Genomic DNA, 19512 nt, shown 5'->3' with positions numbered 1-19512 from the left:
GATATATTGGAGACGTCATTAGCGTTGAAGAACAAACGCGGGAGAGCAGGAAAAACCCCAACAAATGCTCCTTTTTGATTCGCCCAGGTATTTAGCTCCGCGCTCCGGGGGGCCCGCCCTTGGCAAGAGAGTCAGTGAGGCAGTGCAAAAACAAAAAAAATGGTAATGCCCCGTTCTTGCTTCCCTTGCCGCATTCGGGCCCTTTTAAAGCCGCTTATTGTTTCCTCCTGCCCTCAATTACCAAATGGCCCCTAGAGAGAAGAGCCCGGAGGATGCAACTTGGCTTCGATTATCCCCCACTTTGTCTGGGGCTGTGCTAGATAAAAAGTGGATCCACAGGTGGGTAACCCAGATAGACAGCGAAATACAAAGTCGACTAGCTTTATTGGTGTCGTAGTCTCGACCGGAGTGGACCTATGATCTTGGACCATTTCGGGCTAAGGGGCTGTCACTCTGTGGCGCGCGGTCTGGGAGACTTCTCCTTTCCCTTGCAAGTTTTCGCTTCTTGATATTCTTGAAGGGAGAAGGAGCACAAAAAAAAAAAGAAAGAAAGATACTGGTCGACTCTCAGCTCTCTGTCCCCACGTCGCACACTCTTTTCTCCCGCAACAACTCCAATGCAAACTTCGGAGCTGGGAAGAACCCTACCGCTTGCGTGAACGACGCTCGGGTTTGCCCGTCTGTTCACCATGACCGACCATCATGGGGACGAGCGCGCACAGCAAGGCGCTGCTCCCCTGCGCAGAGAACGGGCACCAACCATCACCATAGATACCTCCGCTGTGAACTCACCCGATGCCAGTCCACCCCCCGTTCAGATCATCTCGGCGCCGCAGCCATCGCTTCAGGTGTCCACAGACACAGTCGAGTCGGATACCGGTGCTCTCATGAGTAGCAGCAGCCAGGGGTCCCCCACCGACCCACGGTCGAACGCCTCCATCGCCTCCAATGCCTCCTCCGAGGGCAGGGATCGTGACGATCGGCCTACCTCCCCCCCACAATGTATCCTCTCCGAAGACAAAAGCCCCCGAGGCCAATTCGAATTTCCTCTCGGTCCCGGGCACCCGGTCGCGTGGAAACTCCTTGGAGTCGGAAGATACTTCCCAGTCGACCAGCTCCTACGGTGGAGATACCTACGTGCCATCCCCGACCCATCGCTCACAGGGTTCCGACTTGTCTGAAATGACCAGGGTCCAAAACATCGATACTGAAGATGCTCTGAGTCCCGACCCAGGCCGGGAGGACGAGTTCAAAGTGGAGGACAATCGGTTCGCGTTTTCCCCTGGCCAGCTGAACAAGCTGTTGAATCCGAAGAGCTTCGCTGCGTTCCGGGCTTTGGGTGGGTTGCGAGGACTGGAGAAGGGTCTGCGCACTGATGTTCGCAGTGGTCTGAGTATGGACGAAACTACGTTGGACGGGACGGTTGCATTCGAAGATGCAGTGGCCTCGGACTCAACATCTAAATCCGCTTCCGCGAAGTCACCGTTGCCTACCACCACGGTCACTGAAGGACCTTCTACACCCGCTTCGCCGACAAGCTCGGATACAGACGAGAAATTCGCGGACAGGAGACGGGTTTTTGGAACTAACAAGTTACCCGAGAGGAAGCTCAAGTCGATCTGGGAGTTGGCCTGGATTGCGTACAATGACAAGGTCTTGATCTTGTTAACGATTGCTGCTATTATTTCCCTTGCAGTGGGTATTCCTCAGTCTTTGCACCCGGCTGATCCAGATGAGCCGGGTGTAGAGTGGGTGGAAGGTCTCGCTATTCTCGTCGCCATCATCATTGTCGTCGTGGTTGGCGCTGCGAACGATTGGCAAAAGGAACGCCAATTCGCCAAGCTCAATAAGAAGAAGGAGAATCGACTCGTGAAAGTCGTCCGATCCGGAAAGACTCTGGAGATCTCGATCCATGACGTGGTCGTGGGTGATGTGATGCACTTGGAACCGGGAGACATGATCCCAGTAGATGGAATTTTGATCGCCGGCCACGACGTCAAGTGCGACGAATCATCCGCCACTGGAGAGTCAGATGTCATGCGCAAGACCCCCGGTGATGATGTCTACCGGGCACTCGAACACAATGAGAATCTGCGGAAAATGGACCCCTTCATCATCTCCGGCGCCAAGGTGTCTGAGGGTTTGGGGACGTTCTTGGTAACTGCAACCGGTGTCCATGCCACCCATGGGCGGACCATGATGTCCCTTCAGGAAGAGGGCGAAACGACTCCACTGCAGACAAAGCTGAACAAGCTGGCCGAGTACATTGCCAAGCTTGGTCTTGCTTCGGGCCTGCTATTGTTTGTCGTTTTGTTCATCAAATTCCTCGTTCGTCTGAAGAACATCGATGGAGGCGCAGATGCAAAGGGTCAGGCGTTCTTGCAAATCTTCATTGTCGCCGTCACCATTGTGGTGGTTGCTGTTCCGGAGGGTTTGCCCTTGGCAGTAACATTAGCGCTGGCGTTTGCTACGACTCGAATGATCAAGGATAACAATTTGGTTCGTTTCTTGAAGGCTTGCGAAACGATGGGTAACGCAACGACTATCTGCTCCGACAAGACCGGTACTCTCACAGTGAACAAGATGACAGCTGTTGCTGCCACCCTTGGAACTACCTCCCGGTTTGGAGACAAGGCCAATACCCGCGACGGCCCCACGGATCGTTCTGATGTCTCTGCATCCGAACTTGTTTCCACGCTCTCTCCCTCTGTGAAGGACATTCTGCTGAAGTCGATTGTCTTGAACTCAACTGCATTCGAAGGTGAGCAGGATGGAGTGAAGACGTTCATCGGATCCAAGACAGAAGAAGCTCTTCTCTCTTTTGCCCGCGAACATCTCGGAATGGGCCCTCCAAGCGAAGAGCGCGCCAACGCAAAGATCCCGCAGTTGTTCCCCTTTGATTCGGACCGCAAATGTATGGCTGTTGTCGTTCAGTTAGACAACGGCAAGTTCCGCATGCTGGTCAAGGGTGCTGCTGAAATCTTGATTGCGAAGTCCTCTCACATCATCCGCGATCCAACCCAGGAACTCGCCGAGGTGCCTATCACTGATGAGAATCGGTCAACCTTGGACACGATTATGTCCTCCTACGCCTCTCGCTCGCTGCGTTGTATTTCTCTTGTGTACCGCGACTTTGACCAATGGCCGCCTCGCGGAGCTCAACTCTCGGATGCCGACAAGACCATGGCTGAATTCGATCCTCTGTTTGAAAACATGACTGTTTTGGGTATCTTTGGTCTTCAAGACCCGGTTCGACCTGGCGTGGCTGATGCTGTCTACACTTGCCAGCGTGCCGGTGTATTTGTGCGTATGGTTACCGGTGACAACATCAACACTGCGAAGGCCATTGCTCAGGAGTGTGGTATCTATACCCCGGGTGGAATCGCTATCGAGGGACCAAAGTTTCGCAAGCTTAGTAGCAAGCAGATGAACCAGATCATTCCACGATTGCAGGTGATTGCCCGTTCAAGCCCCGAGGATAAGAAGATCTTGGTCAACCAGCTGAAGAAGCTGGGCGAAACTGTTGCTGTGACTGGTGATGGCACCAACGATGCTCAGGCTCTGAAGAATGCCGATGTCGGTTTTGCCATGGGTATTACTGGTACTGAGGTTGCTAAAGAAGCCTCGGATATCATCCTCATGGATGACAACTTCGCGTCAATTGTCAAAGCTATGTCGTGGGGCCGAACTGTCAGCGATGCTGTGAAGAAATTCCTCCAATTCCAAATTACCGTCAACATTACCGCTGTTTTGCTGACTTTTGTCTCTGCTGTTGCTAGCGACTCGGAAAACTCGGTTCTGAGTGCTGTACAGCTGCTCTGGGTCAACCTGATCATGGATACCTTCGCTGCCCTGGCGCTGGCAACTGATCCACCATCGCCATACGTTCTGGACCGCAGACCCGAGTCAAAGGCTACTCCCCTTATCACCCTTACGATGTGGAAGATGATTATCGGGCAATCGATCTACCAGCTGGTTGTCACATTCGTGCTCAACTTTGCTGGCGACTCTATCTTCTCATGGGACAAGGGACACATGCAAACCGTCGTCTTCAACACTTTCGTCTTTATGCAAATTTTCAACCAGTACAATTCTCGCCGAATTGATAACAAGCTGAACATTCTAGAGGGAATTTGGCGCAATAAATGGTTCATTGGCATCCAGGTTATTATTATCGGAGGTCAAGTCTTGATCATCTTTGTCGGTGGACAAGCGTTCTCTGTTAAACGTCTAGACGAAGGATCTCAATGGGCCGTCAGCCTTGTCCTTGGCGCTATCTCGTTACCCATCGCCGTCATCATCCGGCTCATTCCGGATGAATTCATCAGGAAACTCATCCCACACTTCTGGATTCACAGCAAGAAAGATAACGGCCCCGAGCTAGTCGTCTCCGACGAAGACCGTCACTTCGAGTGGAACCCTGCATTAGAAGAAATTCGCGACCAGCTCGCTTTCATCAAAACCGTCCGCGGAGGCCGACTCACTCACATCCGCCACAAACTGCAACACCCGCAGGAATTTCTGCCTCGATCTCGCAGCGGCTCACGTTCACGCGAGTCGTCCATCCCCCCCACACCAAACGGCGACAACGGAAGCCCTCCTCCTCCTCAATCCCCCGAATCACGCTCTCGACGAAACACCCGCTCTCGGTCTAACTCTACATTCGGTCCTGCCGCCGCTATGGCTGGCGTTGTCGCTGGTAGTATCGCCGGATGGTCCCCCATTGAGCGAGGCCACGACGATGTCAACTCTATGGCCTTCCCAATTGCCGATTTCCACGCAGGCCTGGATTGTCAGCAGGGCATTGAGGTTCATCCCGATACTGCAGCCGATGACCGCATTGTCACCGAATATTCTACGAAGTCGAAGATACCCCCCAGCCAAAACCCAGATCTCATTCCGTTCTTCGAACACGCTCCCCCCTCTACTGCAGAGAGGGCGCCCTCTAGTCGGGGCCGTCGCTCCTTGTCCCAGAGATCTCGATCAAGTCTGAGCCCATCCAACATGTAATTCACTTGCCCTGGGGAAAAAAAAGAAAAGCATATTCGAAGATGGCGTTCGGGGTTTTGAGTCCTCTTTCTTTTCTCTGATTTTTTTTTTGGTTCTCATTTTCTATCATGTCATCCGTCGCACTTGTTCTTTTATAATCTCGGTTATTTCGTTCTACTTGGAGTTGGGCTTACATTCGCTTGCTGTGAAATGTCTTCTGGCGCAACATAGACACCTGACATTCGCATTCGTTGGTGGTTTGGGCTTTCGGATTACTGGCGTCTATTGGACAGGCACTATGATCTATCTTTTCGTTAACACGCAATTTCTATTTTTCTTGGTCACTGCTTTGGCAATACCACAATAACTCTGAACATCCATTTCTCGATAGACACGTATAGACACGTTCTGTAAAGAACAATCATCGGTAGAAGTGTGTCTCTCGTTCTTCATCTGGCTACTAGTACCAGTGGTACGACCTTGCTCTCTATATGCACTGCCTTCACTAGAGCCAGTATTTTATATGACAATGCCAGCGGCTGTTGCAATGGGGCGCGGATACTGCAACTGGAGCTTAAATGTGTGATAGTTCCGGGTGGAACCCCGGTGCCCCACATGCCTTATCGAGTCTGCGAGAGCGAAGGCGATATCGCATAGTTTATAAATTCGCCCCGCATGCCCCTCAACGACTACTACGGACCAATTCCTAGTCAATTCCTGTCATGGCTGCTATTACGCTCCCTTCGAAAGAAGAACTCACCAAGTTCTACGTCGGCAAAGACATTGCCGATGTCCCCAAGCCCGCCGCAGTGCTTGATGTCGCGATCATCCGAAGACACTGCGCGCGCATGAAGCATACTGTCAAGGCTCTAGACGTCGGGTTCCGAGCTCACGTCAAGACACACAAGGTGCGAACACGTCCAAGCTACTTTTCCCCCCTCAACCTAATCAGTTCCCAGACCCTCGAGCTTGCCGAACTGCAAGCCGACACCAGCAGCCCAGAGGCCAAGTTCATCGCCTCGACCCTCCTAGAAATAGAAACGCTCGTCCCACTACTGCGCAAACTTCAAGCCAAACAACGTATAAATGTTCTCTACGGCATCCCATTAATCCCATCACACATCTCCCGCCTCGCGGCCCTAGCCACCGTGCTCGGCGAAGACAGTATAACTGTGATGATCGACCACCCAGCGCAAGTCCCCTTCCTCCAACAGTTCTCCGCCATCACCAAGTTCCCCGCCGATGTCTTCCTCAAAGTCGACACAGGCTACCACCGCGCCGGCCTCCCGCCCCTCTCTCTCAACAAAAACGGGCTCCTGGAGATCCTGGCCTCCGCCGAGGCCGCCGGCCACGCCCGCCTCCTCGGCCTCTACTCCCACAGCAGCCTCAGCTACAGCGCGCAAACCGCCGCCGAGGCGATGGCACACACCATTGCCGAGATCAACGGCTGCAAGGCTGCCCTCGCCCAGTGGGCGCACCTCCTGCCAGCCCGCGAGCTCGTGATCAGCATCGGTGCAACGCCGCAGGCCATCTCGTCGCATAATCTCGTCGACGACGATGTCAGCCGGGCCGTGCCGCGCGCGGCAGAGCTGAAGGCGTTGCTGCGCGCCGCCGACGCGCGGTTCAAGATCGAGTTGCATGCGGGCAATTACCCCGTGCTGGATATGCAGCAGGTGTCGACCCATGCGCGGGTCGGCGAGGGGAGGCCCGAGGAGGAGGTTGCGTTGAGTGTGCTTGCGGAGGTGTGCAGTGTGTATAATGATGGGGAGCGCGAGCGGCCGGAGGCGCTGCTGGCGGCTGGGACGCTTGCGCTGGGTCGTGAGCCTTGTCCCAGTTATGCGGGGTGGGGGGTGGTGTCGGATTGGCGGTTGGGGGTCCAGGGGCAGGGGAGGCTGTTTGTGGATCGGATTAGCCAGGAGCATGCGGTTGTGGCGTGGGATACGCGGGGCCAGGAGAAGATCCCGTTGGAGGTTGGGCAGGTGGTGAAGATTTTCCCCAATCATTCTTGTGTTACGGGTGCTTATTATGCGTTTTATTTTGTGGTGGATTCTGATGAGGATCCGAAGGCGTCGCGCATTGTGGATGTTTGGATTAGAGGGAGAGGATCTCATGTTACGGATCACTTGCTGGTCAACCGGAGCCAATGAGTGTGAGACTGCGTCTTCTGCATGAGGAAGTTGTTGGGATTTTCTTACTATTAATGAATACGGAAGAAAAGCATTTGCCGGCATGACCGACTCCTAATAGCGCTGCACGTTGGACATACTGATATATCCAGTCGAATACTAGTGGCATCCACACACCCCACATCGGAACTTCACGCCAGCTAGAAAGATTAGTATATGATGTTATGGCCAATGTATACTCGTATGTACGAGCGGGAAGGTCTGGGATGATGGACACGAAAGGTGAACTTGAATGGACTGGAGGATATCATAGATATCAGGCGCTAGTATACAACCACTATAGGAGACAATTTCCAACTCTTTCAGAAAACCTCAACACCCTTCTCAACGAGTCCTTCCAAAGACATACAGGCCGTTAACCAACAATACGAGAATATCTTGACGATATGGAAGGGAATCGACGAGAAGCTTAAGACGGTCCAGCCTGGACCAACAGTGGCGACTGTTCTAGCCACACTTACCGAGCCAATCCGAGATAACCTCACGACGCTAGCGAACCTTAAGGCGCTGTACACCAGCCCTACAGATATCGAGCCCGGCTTTTACAAGCCAGATTATTTCAATAACAAGGGCAACGAAACCGCAGTCATAAACCATACAAGCTACCCCGGCGAAGCTAATCTTTCTACAACAAAGCGGAAAAGACGAACCTGGAAGCGGACATCTTAGGGTGTGTAGATGATGAGACACTTCGACAACTGGTCCAAAGCATCAGAACTGGATTATTGATCCCTATGAAAGCACAAGGTGGCAAAACATCTACTGAGGTTACCCCGTCTCCGCGTTTTGGCCTTGAAGATTCAGTCGATAATCTCAAGAGCCTAGACATCGAGTCGATCAGTAGAGCCGCTCAGTCACAACTCCGGAACCACTGTTTAGAAAGAGATGGTAATGCATGTCTAGCAACAGGGCAATATACAATGGGGGGGCAAAAGTCTGTGTGCATACCGCTTCACCTACCCCATCAAATACTGATGTATATTCATGGTTACATATCCTACACCACAACCCATATAGGATCATAATAAAATTCAAAATACTGAATAATCAGGTTCATATACAGAGTTATCTTGCTTAATATTTTATATAATAATCTTGGTTTATATACAATCTATCCATCCTTCTTCCTATACTCATATATACGAGCGGGAGGGTTTGAGATAATGGACACGAAGGTTGGACTTGAATGGACTGGAGGATATCATAGACATCAGGCTCTAGTGAACAACCATCCACAGGGGCCCTTTACCACGGAATGACCCCAGCCCCGTTAACGAACTTTCCTGCATCTGCATCTCTCTTGCCCTCTGCAATGTCAAAAAGCGCCTTCGCAGAGTCGAGCGGGTCTCCGGCATTTCCACCCGCACTAACCGCCTCCTCCGCCTCGCCTCGCAAGTTCGACCTCACCAAGCCAGGGCAGAAAGCAAAGACCTTCACATTCTGACTGTGGAGTCGCTTGTGCTGCTGGATTGTACCCAGGTTCAATGCCGCCTTGCTCATCCGGTACTCATCCCACGCCGAATGGTAGTAGGGATTGTTGGGGTCCGACGACCACGCCAATGATCCGAGCGAACTGGAGACTTGGATCAGGTAGGGCTTGGATGACTTGAGCAGAAGAGGGGTGAAGGCCTCGGCGAATAGAAACGCGCCCGCGACATTGGTCTGGAAGATGCGGGTGAGCTTTTCACGACCCTCGCTGCCGAGGGCTATCACGCCGGCGTTGGAAAGGAGGACGTCGACTTTGCCGAACTCTTTCTTCACGGCTTCAAATGCGGTCCTAATTGACTCGTCGCTGTCGACGTCGAGCTCAAGGAGCGACAGGGATCCTTTGACTTCCCCGGCACTCTGGATTTCGGAGAGGGCTTTCTTCCCCTTTTGCGCGTCGCGGCAGGCCATGATCACATGATAGCCGGGCTGGGATGAGAAGAACTTGCTTGTGGCAAAGCCAACTCCGGAGTTCGCACCTGTAGCTATGAGCATGCGGCGAACGTGTCTTGTGCTAACGATTGGCGAGGCTTACCGGTGATCAGGACAATCTTGCTGGCCATATTGTCTTTGAGCGGGGATGATGGCTTTGTCTGCTGCGTGGGGCAAACAAATGAAGCCAAGCAAGGCTCTGGGTTCTTCTACTTTTATAATTGCTCAGCGTGTAGATATCCGAGACTCCGCATGTAGAAGCTCGTAGACCGAGCTAGCTTGGTCGGATTTAACACTAATCGCGGTTCTAAAAACCATTGGAGCGTTTCGGTGTTCCCCACGTTATTTCCCTTCAACGCCAATGATTTCATAGCTCTCGACAATTTAAAGGGGCCTACGAGGAATGATAACGCAAGAGAGTGCCCAATCTCCGTTAAATCCACCGATGACTTGGAGAAGTTCGCGCCGCGAACTTCCGGATGGGACGATGGGACGATACGCTCCCGGATACGCTATTAGGGCCGATGCTATGCCCGACGGTAATTGGATCTATGAACCTAGAACTAGACCTCCCATCTTATCAGATCTCAAATTATACTTTGCAGTATTTACACAATGCGGCAATTCTTCCTCATTCCACATATTCTCCCCAAGCACTAAGGCTTGTTCGTGCATTACACACTACTCTGGACCGCATCTCTCTACTCGTTCTCCATACTGCGTCTGCTCGAAGTACATATGAAAGGCCCTACTATAGAAAGTTAATAGCGATGCCAAGCACAAAGGAAATATGTTTGTGTTCCAACCAAAGGCCATTGTATAGGTCTAATTCCACCGTCACGTCTAGTCTGATCTATCCAAATCCGATCATCCAAAAGTCATCGACCCGCAACCAACCCGCCATTCTCACTCCTTCAAAGCCCCCGTCTCCCTCGCAACATCCAGGATCTCCGCCACAAGCACCCGCACATCATCATTTTTAAATGGCAACCGATGATCGCCCTCCCACTCCACCAACCTCGTCGTCCCCCCCCTCACACCACTCCTCCAACAACTCCCGATGCCGCTCCAACCCCGGATCCAACACCCCATGCACATGCACCGTCATCAACGCCAACTTCGCCTCCGCAGGCACACCCACCCTCAAATCCACCGGCGGGCCTCGCCCCGCCATAAGCACCGCAAACCGATAATTGACCTTCTGCGCCGTAGCCTGCCCATTCGCCGTCCCAAACAGATTATGATTCTGCTGCTGCAACAGCACGCTCGCCGCCGCATTGGCCCCCTGACTAAACCCCAGCACACCCACGTACTCGCCCGTGCCGCCCAGCTTATCGTCCTCGTCCAGCGCATCGCCGACGGCGCCCTGGAACGCCTCGAGCGAGTCGCGCAGCTCGTACGCGGCCCCGAACGGCTGCCCCGCTGCCGGCCGCCACCAGCTCTTGAACGGGCCCCAGTCGCCGTACACAAGGTCGATGTCGGGGCCGGAGGGGCTTTCCCAGGGGCCTTCGGCAAAGACGAGGCGGAAGTATGGGCGGAGGTGGGCGATGATCACGCGGCATTGCATACGGAAGACGCGCGCGTTGGACCCGCCGCCGTGGAGGCAGAGGATGCGGGGGAGGGGGAGGGTGGTGTCTGGGCCTGCAGGGGGGACTATGGAAGGGCCCCGGGGGGCGGGGTAGGTTTTCATCATTTTGGAAGGTGGGGGGGAGTTCTTATTTCCCCTTTTGGGTTTGGTTGAGGTGGTTTGAGGTTTTTAAGAAGGCTTGATATTGTTTTTATGGTGCTGGTGGAAGGGGTGCCCCACCTATGCAAGGTGGGAGGAGAATTTAGGGAGGGGGGGGTGGTGTTGGACAAAGTACAGATTGGGCGGGAGATATGGCTAAGGGCTGGTGTCTGGTTGTAGACGGTCTGGGGAGGGGATATGTTGAAGGTGTCCAGCCGTGGATTTGGAGGGGAAACTCGATCTTAATTAAATATCAGGTAATGAACCGGAGATCGGACGCCGTGGCTTGCAGGCCCGCTTCCTCCGGATGGGGTTGGGATTCGAAGGGCTTACGAAGGACCTTGGGTTTTCAGGGCTAACGTTGAGATATCATAGGTTCTGCGCTCATCTATTCGTACATCATAAATGGTTTGCCAAAGGTGGGCAGAAGCTCCCTACCCCCAAAGCACCGAGAAAGGTAACGTGTAAACAGTCGATCTACTTGTTGAGATCCAACGGCGTTCCATCGCCGCTGTACCCGATGTGATCCCGGTTATCGTCGATGACGCGGGCATATTCGAGCAACAGAAGATACAGGTAGATTTCCATATCTTCATCGCGTAGCGCCACTTGCGCCCAGTCGCGTCCCTGCGTGGCGATCGCCTGGGCCTCCGCGTCATGGGCTGGTACATGAACGCCTGCTCCCCCGAATGATGGGAAAAATGCTGCTGGGCTGATCCCGATGAAATAAGTCATCAGGGCATACAGATCGCCAAACATGTTGTCCATAGGCACAAAGTGCCTCCACGCCAGCAGGCGGGAATCGTGCCATTCTCGGAAAATAGTGGCTTTGATGCCGAGAGACCTACTTTGGAGGAACGCCCGCCATCTGCCAGAGAAGCTGTGGCCATCAATGTCAATCAAGTACTTGGCTTTGAATTGCTCGCTGAATGCTGTTGGCTGCTGGTACGTCCAGACTCCTTCGTAGAAGGAACATTCAGATATGCACCCCCAAGCTTGGGTAAACCCCACATCAAAGTGTGACGCGGCGAATTTGGATGGCGCAAAATCGGAGACGGGCTTGTAGCGGCCTTCCTCGTCTTTGGTCAGGAGAGAGACATTCTTTCCGGCCAGCTCGGTGGCATTTGTGAGTTGGACAAAGCGCTGGCGATGCAGTCGATTCCAACTACTTGCGAACTGTGTTCCCCCGGATGTGACCCCGCGCCAAAGGAGCTTGGTACTCTTTGCAGCCCATTTATAGTCAAACTTGGGACTGTAGGTGTATCGCTCATCCTTGTAGGTGTACATATTCGCGGGGAACAAGATGTCATTGTTGATGCTAGTCTTGCATTCGCTAAAGACCGGCAGTAAATTTCTCGTAATGACGTTTTCTGAGGACGAAAACAAAAAGCCATGATAGTCTTGTAGGCTGGGGCCCACAATGCAGATGTCTGACGAGGCGGAAAAGTTGGAGATGAACCCCCCCGAGCGTCGATTTGTATCGCCGGTCCACTCCCTGTAGCTCGGGATTGCGCGCTGGCGAATCTGGGGGACAGGCATCTTTGGCAAACTTCATGTACGGTTGTGCGGCCACATTCAGCCATCCTGGATTCTCCCCTTCGATGATATTTGCGTCGAAATGATCCATGTGAGGAGTGAACCTATCTTCCGCGTTTGCAGGCAGGGCTCGTGTCTCCTCTTCCACTTTCAAGAACTCTTGTATTTGCTCGTAGGTAGCCAGGACCCGAGGCTGGTCCATGGTGTTTACGGCAATATTCATGTCCGGCAAGAATTCCGCCAGCCGCGTCACCGATGCTGCCAGCGTCTCTGCCCGCCAATGTGTTGATTGCGGCTCTACTTTGTGATTCCGAATCCGTAAGACTGCCATCCCTTCACTGTCTGGGAGCGAGGCGGCCAGTTGGCGGATCTTTTTCGGGGTCATGGCCCAGAAGGGCCGCAGGTCATTGATGATCTGGTGGAAATCGTCGACATTGTGGGCGTTGTGCTTGCGTGCGTACTCCCACCACTTTTGGTAGCCTGGTGGGGGGTGTCGACCATGTCTTTCTCGGTACAGCGTGACTGCTTCAGCGAGGGTCTTCGAGTGGTGCTTTTCTTCGTAGAGTTGCCATTGTCGATTGGCTTCGGCCATGAGACTCTTGATGGGGTGGGTGCTATTAGGTTGGAACAATTCAAAACGAGCTGCTTCGTGCGATTGACCGGTTTCATAGCTAAGAAGGATGGTTTTCAGGAAAAGGTAAATCACAGCCACCAGGACAAAGACAAGGTACACCGGTCTGCGCAGGACCGGCTGTTGTTTATGTCGCTTCATCCCTCGCAGGTTCCGCATGACGGGATGAGAGACAGCCGTGGGCCGCTCCGTGGGGGTCCAGCGTTGAAGTTGAACCGAGGAGGGTCGAAATGCATGAAGGCGTGGAATAGGGAAGTTGTAGAAATCACATCGTGCCAGGAAAGGGCACATCCAAAAAGCACAGCGTGACGTGGATAGGGTAACGCGTTCAATTGCCACACGAGAGGGGAAATGATTAGCGCCACAGGGTTGATGGATCGCTTCTAGATCGTCAATCCGGGGAATTTGACCCGAGGTCCCCTTTGTTCTAGACTGGGTGTTGATCAGGGCTGTGTATTACAGAGAACCGACATGCTCTGGAAAGGGAGACCTTGCTACATGCATTCCAATGGTCCTATGACCTCAAGCTCTGAGCTCCTGTCAATTGAAAGGCGCCAACTAATAAGCCTGTCCATGACAGCCGAGACCATCTGGGCAGAGGCTTAAAGTGGCTTGGTCTGGCGGGTGGAGTAACGACAACGGTAGGGCTTGGTGATGCACCTGCAAGGCTGGATAGCTGATTGCCATGAAGTCGAGGTTGATTCCACCTTTGAAAATTCAATAAAGCAGACACTCCCGAAAACTACATAAATGCGTTGTACGAGACTTCGAATTATTGGTGTCATTGCATGATAAACAACGTACAAAGCGGAAACGGCCCAGACCCGCACGCCAAGGACTCCCGCCCGCGGGCGTGCCAACTCACGGATCTTCTCTTTCTCTTCTGGAAGCATGGAAACCTGACCATGGCTGCAAAGCGCTCGCGCGCGACCTTCGAGGCCGATCAGAACCTCCAACCTTACACATTCTACGGCACTCCCTTGCCGCCCCTGGACTCCGACGCCCGCGACGATGGTTCGTACACGCCCATATGGAACCAAGAGGTGAGGGACGAACGCGGAAGACGCAGATTGCACGGCGCCTTCACAGGCGGCTTTAGTGCTGGGTGAGCACCCTTCAACCATTCTATTATAATAGGCAAGTGCTAACACCTTCCAGGTACTTCAACACCGTCGGTTCGAAAGAAGGATGGACTCCCGCCCAATTCGTCTCGTCCCGCGAGAACCGCGCCCGCGATGCCAAGCACGCGCCCCAGCGGCCCGAGGATTTCATGGATGAGGAGGACATCAAGGATCGGGAAGAACGTCAGAAAATCAGCACCTCCGATGATTTTGCGGGGTTTGGGTCCACGGAGGCCGATGCGACTCGGCGCGCCGGTCTCCTTGATCTGCTGAAGATTGGCGGGGAGACGATGGGGATGAAGCTTCTGAAGAAAATGGGATGGCGAGAGGGTCAAGGCATTGGCCCGAAGGTTCGACGGAGAGCTAACCTGGAAGACGGTACTCTGGGGGAAGAGACACACCTTTTTGCCCCCGCGAACCCGCCCTTGGTCGCGTTCGTACGCAAGAAGGACTTCAAAGGCCTCGGCTTCGAGGGTGAAGCGCGTCTAGAACGGCCTTCGGAGTCCGAGAACGATGAGAAAGAAGACAGCGACTCCTTCTACGGGGAGCGGTTGGCCGCTACCAAGCCCAAGCCGAAGAAGAAACTGGGCGGGTTCGGTGTTGGCATCCTCAATGACACCGGGTCCGACGACGAGGACCCATACTCCCTCGGCCCTCAAATATCCTACAACCGGAGAATTGGCGGCGACAAAAAGAAACCCAAAAAGGTTGCAAAACCTCCCACCGTATCGGCTAATCCACTCATCGGCCCAAGGCCGGTCTACATTTCTAAAAAGGCTGCGGCTGCTCGGAGCGCAGGTTCCCTTCGAAAGAGCCAAGATGGACGATTGCCGCTGGACGGATTCATCCTTGCCGATCGTCTCTCTGATTTATCTGTCTCGGAAAAGATATACGAGCCGCCTAAAATCCCCGAAGGTTGGCAGTCTGCCAAAAAGCCCCCGAGCTCCTCTCATGCAGAATATGTCTCTACTGCAGATGCCGCCAAGGCATCGTCACTGGATCCTAATTCCCGAGCTGCGCTCCTGGGCGAAGCCCAACTCCCAGGCAAGTCCGTCTTTGACTGGATGACGCCCGAAGCACGGGAACGCCTGGTCAAGCTCACTGGCAACACCAATCTGCCTCCGGCTATGAGTGAGAAGGCCCCGAAGGGATACGAGTTATCAGAAGCCGACCGGCAAAAAGACATATGGGATCTTGTTCCCAAGTTGGATAAAAAACTTGCTGCGCAGGCCCTTGCGCGAGCCGTCAGCGGATGGATGCCCTACCAGGAGGATGAAAAGAAGAGAGAACGGTATCGAAAATTCCTCGAAGTCCGCGCCGGGCTACGCCATACTCTCCCCGATCGAGTGCCGGGGTCCAGCACGGACGACTGGGTCCTGGAGATGACCGAGTTCTCCCGAGCTGCGGAAGTTTTCAAACCCATGACGGGGGCCATGGCATCCCGGTTCACATCAGCGTCTTCGGGGCCGAAGATAGCATCCGATGCTCCTGACTCTGACCCTCTCACTCGGCCCGCCGAGAAACCGGATAGCCCGGCTGTGGCGGCGGCCAAGATTGGCATGTTCGGGCAGATGACGCGAAGTACCCATGATTTCTATCCTGCCCGGCTGCTTTGCAAGCGGTTCAACGTCAGGCCTCCCGATCATGTCCAGTTCGACCCTGGAGACCAGCCTTCCGGGCCAGGGGCAGGGAAAGGGCCGCGGTTCCAGTCTGGAGGGTACCAGACCCCGTCTGCGCCAAGGGAGCTTGTTTCGCAGGAAGTCATGAACCTCATTCTAGAAGAGTCCGGCCGGCAACCAATGGCTGCGCCTGGTCCTGACCGACCTGGCGCTCAGACTAGACCTGCCGCGCCGCTCGAGCCCGAGCGCAACGAAGCTCTCGAGGCGGAACGGCCAGACGATTCACTCTTCAAGGAGATCTTCGGAAGTGATGACGAGGATGAATGAACGAAGCTGCGTGTGTTTACAAGTTGTACGGTTAGACCACAGAATAACACCATCGAGTCCTGTAGATGCCGAGAGAGTGTGTAACCCCACCGGGCTGGCGGGAAACCTTGAAATGGCCCCAGCGAATGACCAACGGCGTATTGGACGCATAGGAAACGTTAGAGCGAAGTCCGTGGCTGATGGGAATCATAATATCCCGCAAAACACACCACAGTGGCAAAAGGCGTATGCGTATACGCCATTGTTGATCGCAGGAGCCACCGTTTATTTTTGTGCTCCGCAGCCCTGCGGTCCTCTTCCGCTTGGCCCCTCCCACCTTTTCCCCCTTCTCACACCACGTATGGGGTGTCTCTAGAAGCAAAGATGGTGAGTTTTCAAATCCCAGACTGCCCCCATCTTCACCGGGAAGATCTTCGCCGTAGTTCCTCCCCAACCCCTCTCCCCTTTCTTCTATATAGCCAAGCTTTTTCTACCCGCCCCAAAGGCCCCATGCATCCGCCCGAGAGCTCCATAATGCCCGGGTCCATAAGAACCCACTTTCGACCCAGCTAACCCCCCATCTCCTTGGCAATAGGGCTGCTGTGCCTCGACCCTGTCGCGTGAAGACGACCCTCCAACACCCACAGGCAACCACCATCCGGGCGCCCCGGCCACAACCCGCCGCGCCGCCGCGCTCCGAGCTTCCCGCTCGACCAGCACTACAACTCGCCCGTCCGGCAACACACCTGGAATAGCAAGCGGCGGGAGTGGACACGCGAGGCGCTCGACCGTGAGCGCACCGAGTTCTTCGAGACCCGCGTCACGGGGCGCCCCGAGGTCTGGGCGGCGCTGGCCACGGCCATTACGCTGATCCGGGACAACGATCTCGCTACGGCGCAGGTCATTCTTGATGCGGCCGGCGTGACGATTCCTACCGGGGATCTGTGCGAGGGGGGTCTACGATGAGCAGGGTGTTTTGTACCGGTTGCCGCAGTGCATTGTGAGCGATCCGGGGAATATGGTTGCGAGTGAGATTACAGAAGAGCATGGCCGGGAAGGAGAGGAGGACGAAGAGGAAGGGGTTGGTTTAGACGGGAAGATCGGATCGGGGGATGAGTCGGAGGACGAGTTGATTGCGCAGGATCTGGAGAGGAGGCGCGAGGAGAAGGGCAAGACAAGCGAGAGGGATTTGATCCGTGTTGCGGCGCGGTTGAGTGATCGAGCGGCGGATCTGAGTGTGTTGGTGAATAAGAGTCAGAGCGTGGGCTCTTTGGCTCGCAAGTTGCAGCAGGAGGCCAAAGTTTGTTTCCACCATGTCCCATCTCTTATCGGATGGAGGTCTATATTACGGGAGTTTGGTGTGCTGACCACTTTTCTTAGATTGCGAGTACTCAGCGAGTCCGGATCGTGTATCTGGGGCGGATGCTGAAGGAGAGCGATTCTTTGCTTGAACAGGGATGGCAGGACGGCCATGTCCTCAATGCGCTGGTTGTTCCTCGTCGATTTTGATTGTGCCTGGCGGATTCGACTTCGACTTCCAGCGCGGTCTCTCATCTGCTAGTGCGCGGCGTCTTTTCACATTTGGCTTTGCATAATACCCCCCCTTGTTTATTGATTTGGTCTATGAATCTATTCTTCGCATCTTGCATCAACAATTGGAACTCGTATTTGTCCACCTACTAGTCGAGCTGACTTTACTTACGCTTGAGTTTCTCCGAAGGGTCCAATTGGAGTTAACAAAAAGACAAAAGAAAAAAAGGAAATTGCTATGCATCATCCGTGAATCGAACACGGGCCTCGTCGATGGCAACGACGAATTCTACCACTAGACCAATGATGCTGGTTGTTGTGGAGAGACCCAGTTGTGGATTGAAAACTCAAGGGCTCTGGTTGTCCCAGTCAGGCTTAGCCTGGTCTGGTAGCCGACCGAGTCCATAAGCAGTTTACCTTGAAATGGATTCCAAGGTCGTTGAATTCACCAGGATGTTTGTAATATACGATGAATTACTCTCCCATATGGCCTGTGGATATTACCGTATTGATACTTGAGAATGCCTGCATCTAGCTTCAGTAAAGTTTCAAGTTGGAGGAGCTGCGGATATATCATGATCTAAAATATATTTCCAATTTGATTGGACCCCCAATTCAAAATTAAGCCTGGATATCCCAGCTCAATCCTGAACACGGTGTACAAGACGGTCTAGTTCCTGAGGTTAAAAATTGCTAACAAAGGTTGAAAAGCCCCCCAGTGAGTACCAGTAGTAAGAAAAACCATCGAGAGAAACTTCGGAGCTTTCATGTTGAAATCAATATTTGATTAATTTCGAGCAAAAACAAACCCCGGATGCGTCCCACTGTCAGTGGGAATACTAGTACTAGTATCCAAGATTGTAGACCGGAAGGTTGTTAATACCTAATCCGAGCTCAATTTTCTAGTATAAATCTGTGTTAGGGTGAAGGAGAAAAGTGGAGTGCGGAACCCCTCCTTCCCCGACCACAGCCTCGACACTTCACAAGTGAAGCCAACATGGGATTTCCGGGGCCACAGGCCCTGCAGTACCCCAGTAATTGAGCGTCGAGAAATGTCCCAAGCAGGCCTCTCACAAAGCCTGGCACCTGAGCGGCAATCGACTCGTACTTTCCACGGACAGCCGCGTCTTGGAAACAGGACACGAGTCTTTGTCTTGAGATACGAATAGCAGCAGTCCTGAGCTCCATGTTCTTTTCCAATTCAGTGAAAAAGACATCAGGTAGCGAGTCCAGGAATTCGAGAGGATCAAACTGCTCTTCAATCCTGGTTAAGTATTTTTCCACTGCCGTGTCGCAGAGCTCGGCGATGCAATATTTGTCACCTAAGATGAAAATTTGCGCATGTAATTGAAGAACTGAGATTGGCGGAAGTGGTTCCTTTGGGTCAACTGGATTGTCCGTAGGACTATCCAGGAGGTCCGAGTAGTCGCCAGTGTACACGTAGTCTATCATCTTTTTGACTAGGACTATAGTCTCGTCCGGCATATGGAACGTAGACAGTGCGGCTTCCTTCATTCAAGATATGTAAGAGTTGGCCTGGAAAAGAGGATTTTGTCAGAAGTGTGAGCCAGTACTTGCCTCGAAATTACCAGTGCAGGCGGCCCGGAAGACAGGGGACTGTGAGCATAGTACGACCTTGTGGACGTGGAGGTCGACTCCACTGCATACGAGTTTGAGATCGGTGAACTCTCCCCGCTCCCGAAACCTTCTATTCTTTAGTAAGTTTCTTTGCGTACATCAAGCAGAGGACATACTTGGAAATCTCAAGGATGAGCTGAGAGGGCGTTCGCGAAACTGCAGACATCGTTCTGCTCTTGGTTTCCCTGGGTCAGGGAGGACAGTCAACAAAATGATATCAAGTGTAGGTGTCTCAGTTGTTGACGTAGCCAAGCTAGAGAGAAGAGAGAAGATAAAAGAACTGCGCGCGGCAAACCGTTAATATCCCGAAGGA

At 53.5% G+C, this 19512-nt stretch overlaps 8 protein-coding genes across 8 annotated transcripts; 4 read left to right on the top strand and 4 right to left on the bottom strand.

Annotated features, from left to right (window-relative positions):
• Positions 1-689: 689 nt before the first annotated feature.
• On the top strand, positions 690-5010 carry pmcA (putative P-type calcium ATPase; the record flags this gene model as incomplete). Its single annotated transcript, XM_058471501.1, has 2 exons — positions 690-1002; positions 1025-5010. The coding sequence occupies 2 exons, from the start codon at positions 690-692 to the stop codon at positions 5008-5010; spliced, it is 4299 nt and encodes a 1432-aa protein (XP_058334642.1).
• Positions 5011-5711: 701 nt separating this feature from the next.
• N7468_002203 (uncharacterized protein) lies at positions 5712-7136 on the top strand (the record flags this gene model as incomplete). Its single annotated transcript, XM_058471500.1, has 2 exons — positions 5712-5897; positions 5949-7136. The coding sequence occupies 2 exons, from the start codon at positions 5712-5714 to the stop codon at positions 7134-7136; spliced, it is 1374 nt and encodes a 457-aa protein (XP_058334641.1).
• Positions 7137-8420: 1284 nt separating this feature from the next.
• Positions 8421-9223, bottom strand: N7468_002202 (putative short chain dehydrogenase/reductase; the record flags this gene model as incomplete). Its single annotated transcript, XM_058471499.1, has 2 exons — positions 8421-9139; positions 9196-9223. 2 exons carry the CDS (start codon positions 9221-9223, stop codon positions 8421-8423), a joined length of 747 nt encoding a protein of 248 aa, XP_058334640.1.
• Positions 9224-10071: 848 nt separating this feature from the next.
• On the bottom strand, positions 10072-10785 carry N7468_002201 (citrinin biosynthesis oxidoreductase protein; the record flags this gene model as incomplete). Its single annotated transcript, XM_058471498.1, has 1 exon — positions 10072-10785. The coding sequence occupies one exon, from the start codon at positions 10783-10785 to the stop codon at positions 10072-10074; it is 714 nt and encodes a 237-aa protein (XP_058334639.1).
• Positions 10786-11295: 510 nt separating this feature from the next.
• Positions 11296-13144, bottom strand: N7468_002200 (uncharacterized protein; the record flags this gene model as incomplete). The annotated part of the gene is made up of 2 exons (XM_058471497.1): positions 11296-12141; positions 12278-13144. 2 exons carry the CDS (start codon positions 13142-13144, stop codon positions 11296-11298), a joined length of 1713 nt encoding a protein of 570 aa, XP_058334638.1.
• Positions 13145-13773: 629 nt separating this feature from the next.
• Positions 13774-16052, top strand: N7468_002199 (uncharacterized protein; the record flags this gene model as incomplete). Its single annotated transcript, XM_058471496.1, has 2 exons — positions 13774-14090; positions 14144-16052. 2 exons carry the CDS (start codon positions 13774-13776, stop codon positions 16050-16052), a joined length of 2226 nt encoding a protein of 741 aa, XP_058334637.1.
• A 112-nt stretch (positions 16053-16164) lies between these two features.
• N7468_002198 (uncharacterized protein) lies at positions 16165-17540 on the top strand (the record flags this gene model as incomplete). The annotated part of the gene is made up of 4 exons (XM_058471495.1): positions 16165-16277; positions 16679-16952; positions 17002-17331; positions 17412-17540. The coding sequence occupies 4 exons, from the start codon at positions 16165-16167 to the stop codon at positions 17538-17540; spliced, it is 846 nt and encodes a 281-aa protein (XP_058334636.1).
• Positions 17541-18444: 904 nt separating this feature from the next.
• Positions 18445-19076, bottom strand: N7468_002197 (uncharacterized protein; the record flags this gene model as incomplete). Its single annotated transcript, XM_058471494.1, has 2 exons — positions 18445-18582; positions 18636-19076. The coding sequence occupies 2 exons, from the start codon at positions 19074-19076 to the stop codon at positions 18445-18447; spliced, it is 579 nt and encodes a 192-aa protein (XP_058334635.1).
• Positions 19077-19512: the final 436 nt, after the last annotated feature.

This window comes from Penicillium chermesinum (assembly GCF_028974085.1).
Source record: "Penicillium chermesinum strain IBT 19713 chromosome Unknown utg000002l:1.0-5270490.0:1.0-5274688.0, whole genome shotgun sequence".
Lineage (NCBI taxonomy): Eukaryota > Fungi > Ascomycota > Eurotiomycetes > Eurotiales > Aspergillaceae > Penicillium > Penicillium chermesinum.
Note: the sequence above shows the minus strand (reverse complement) of the source record. Positions and strands in the feature narration are given on the sequence as shown.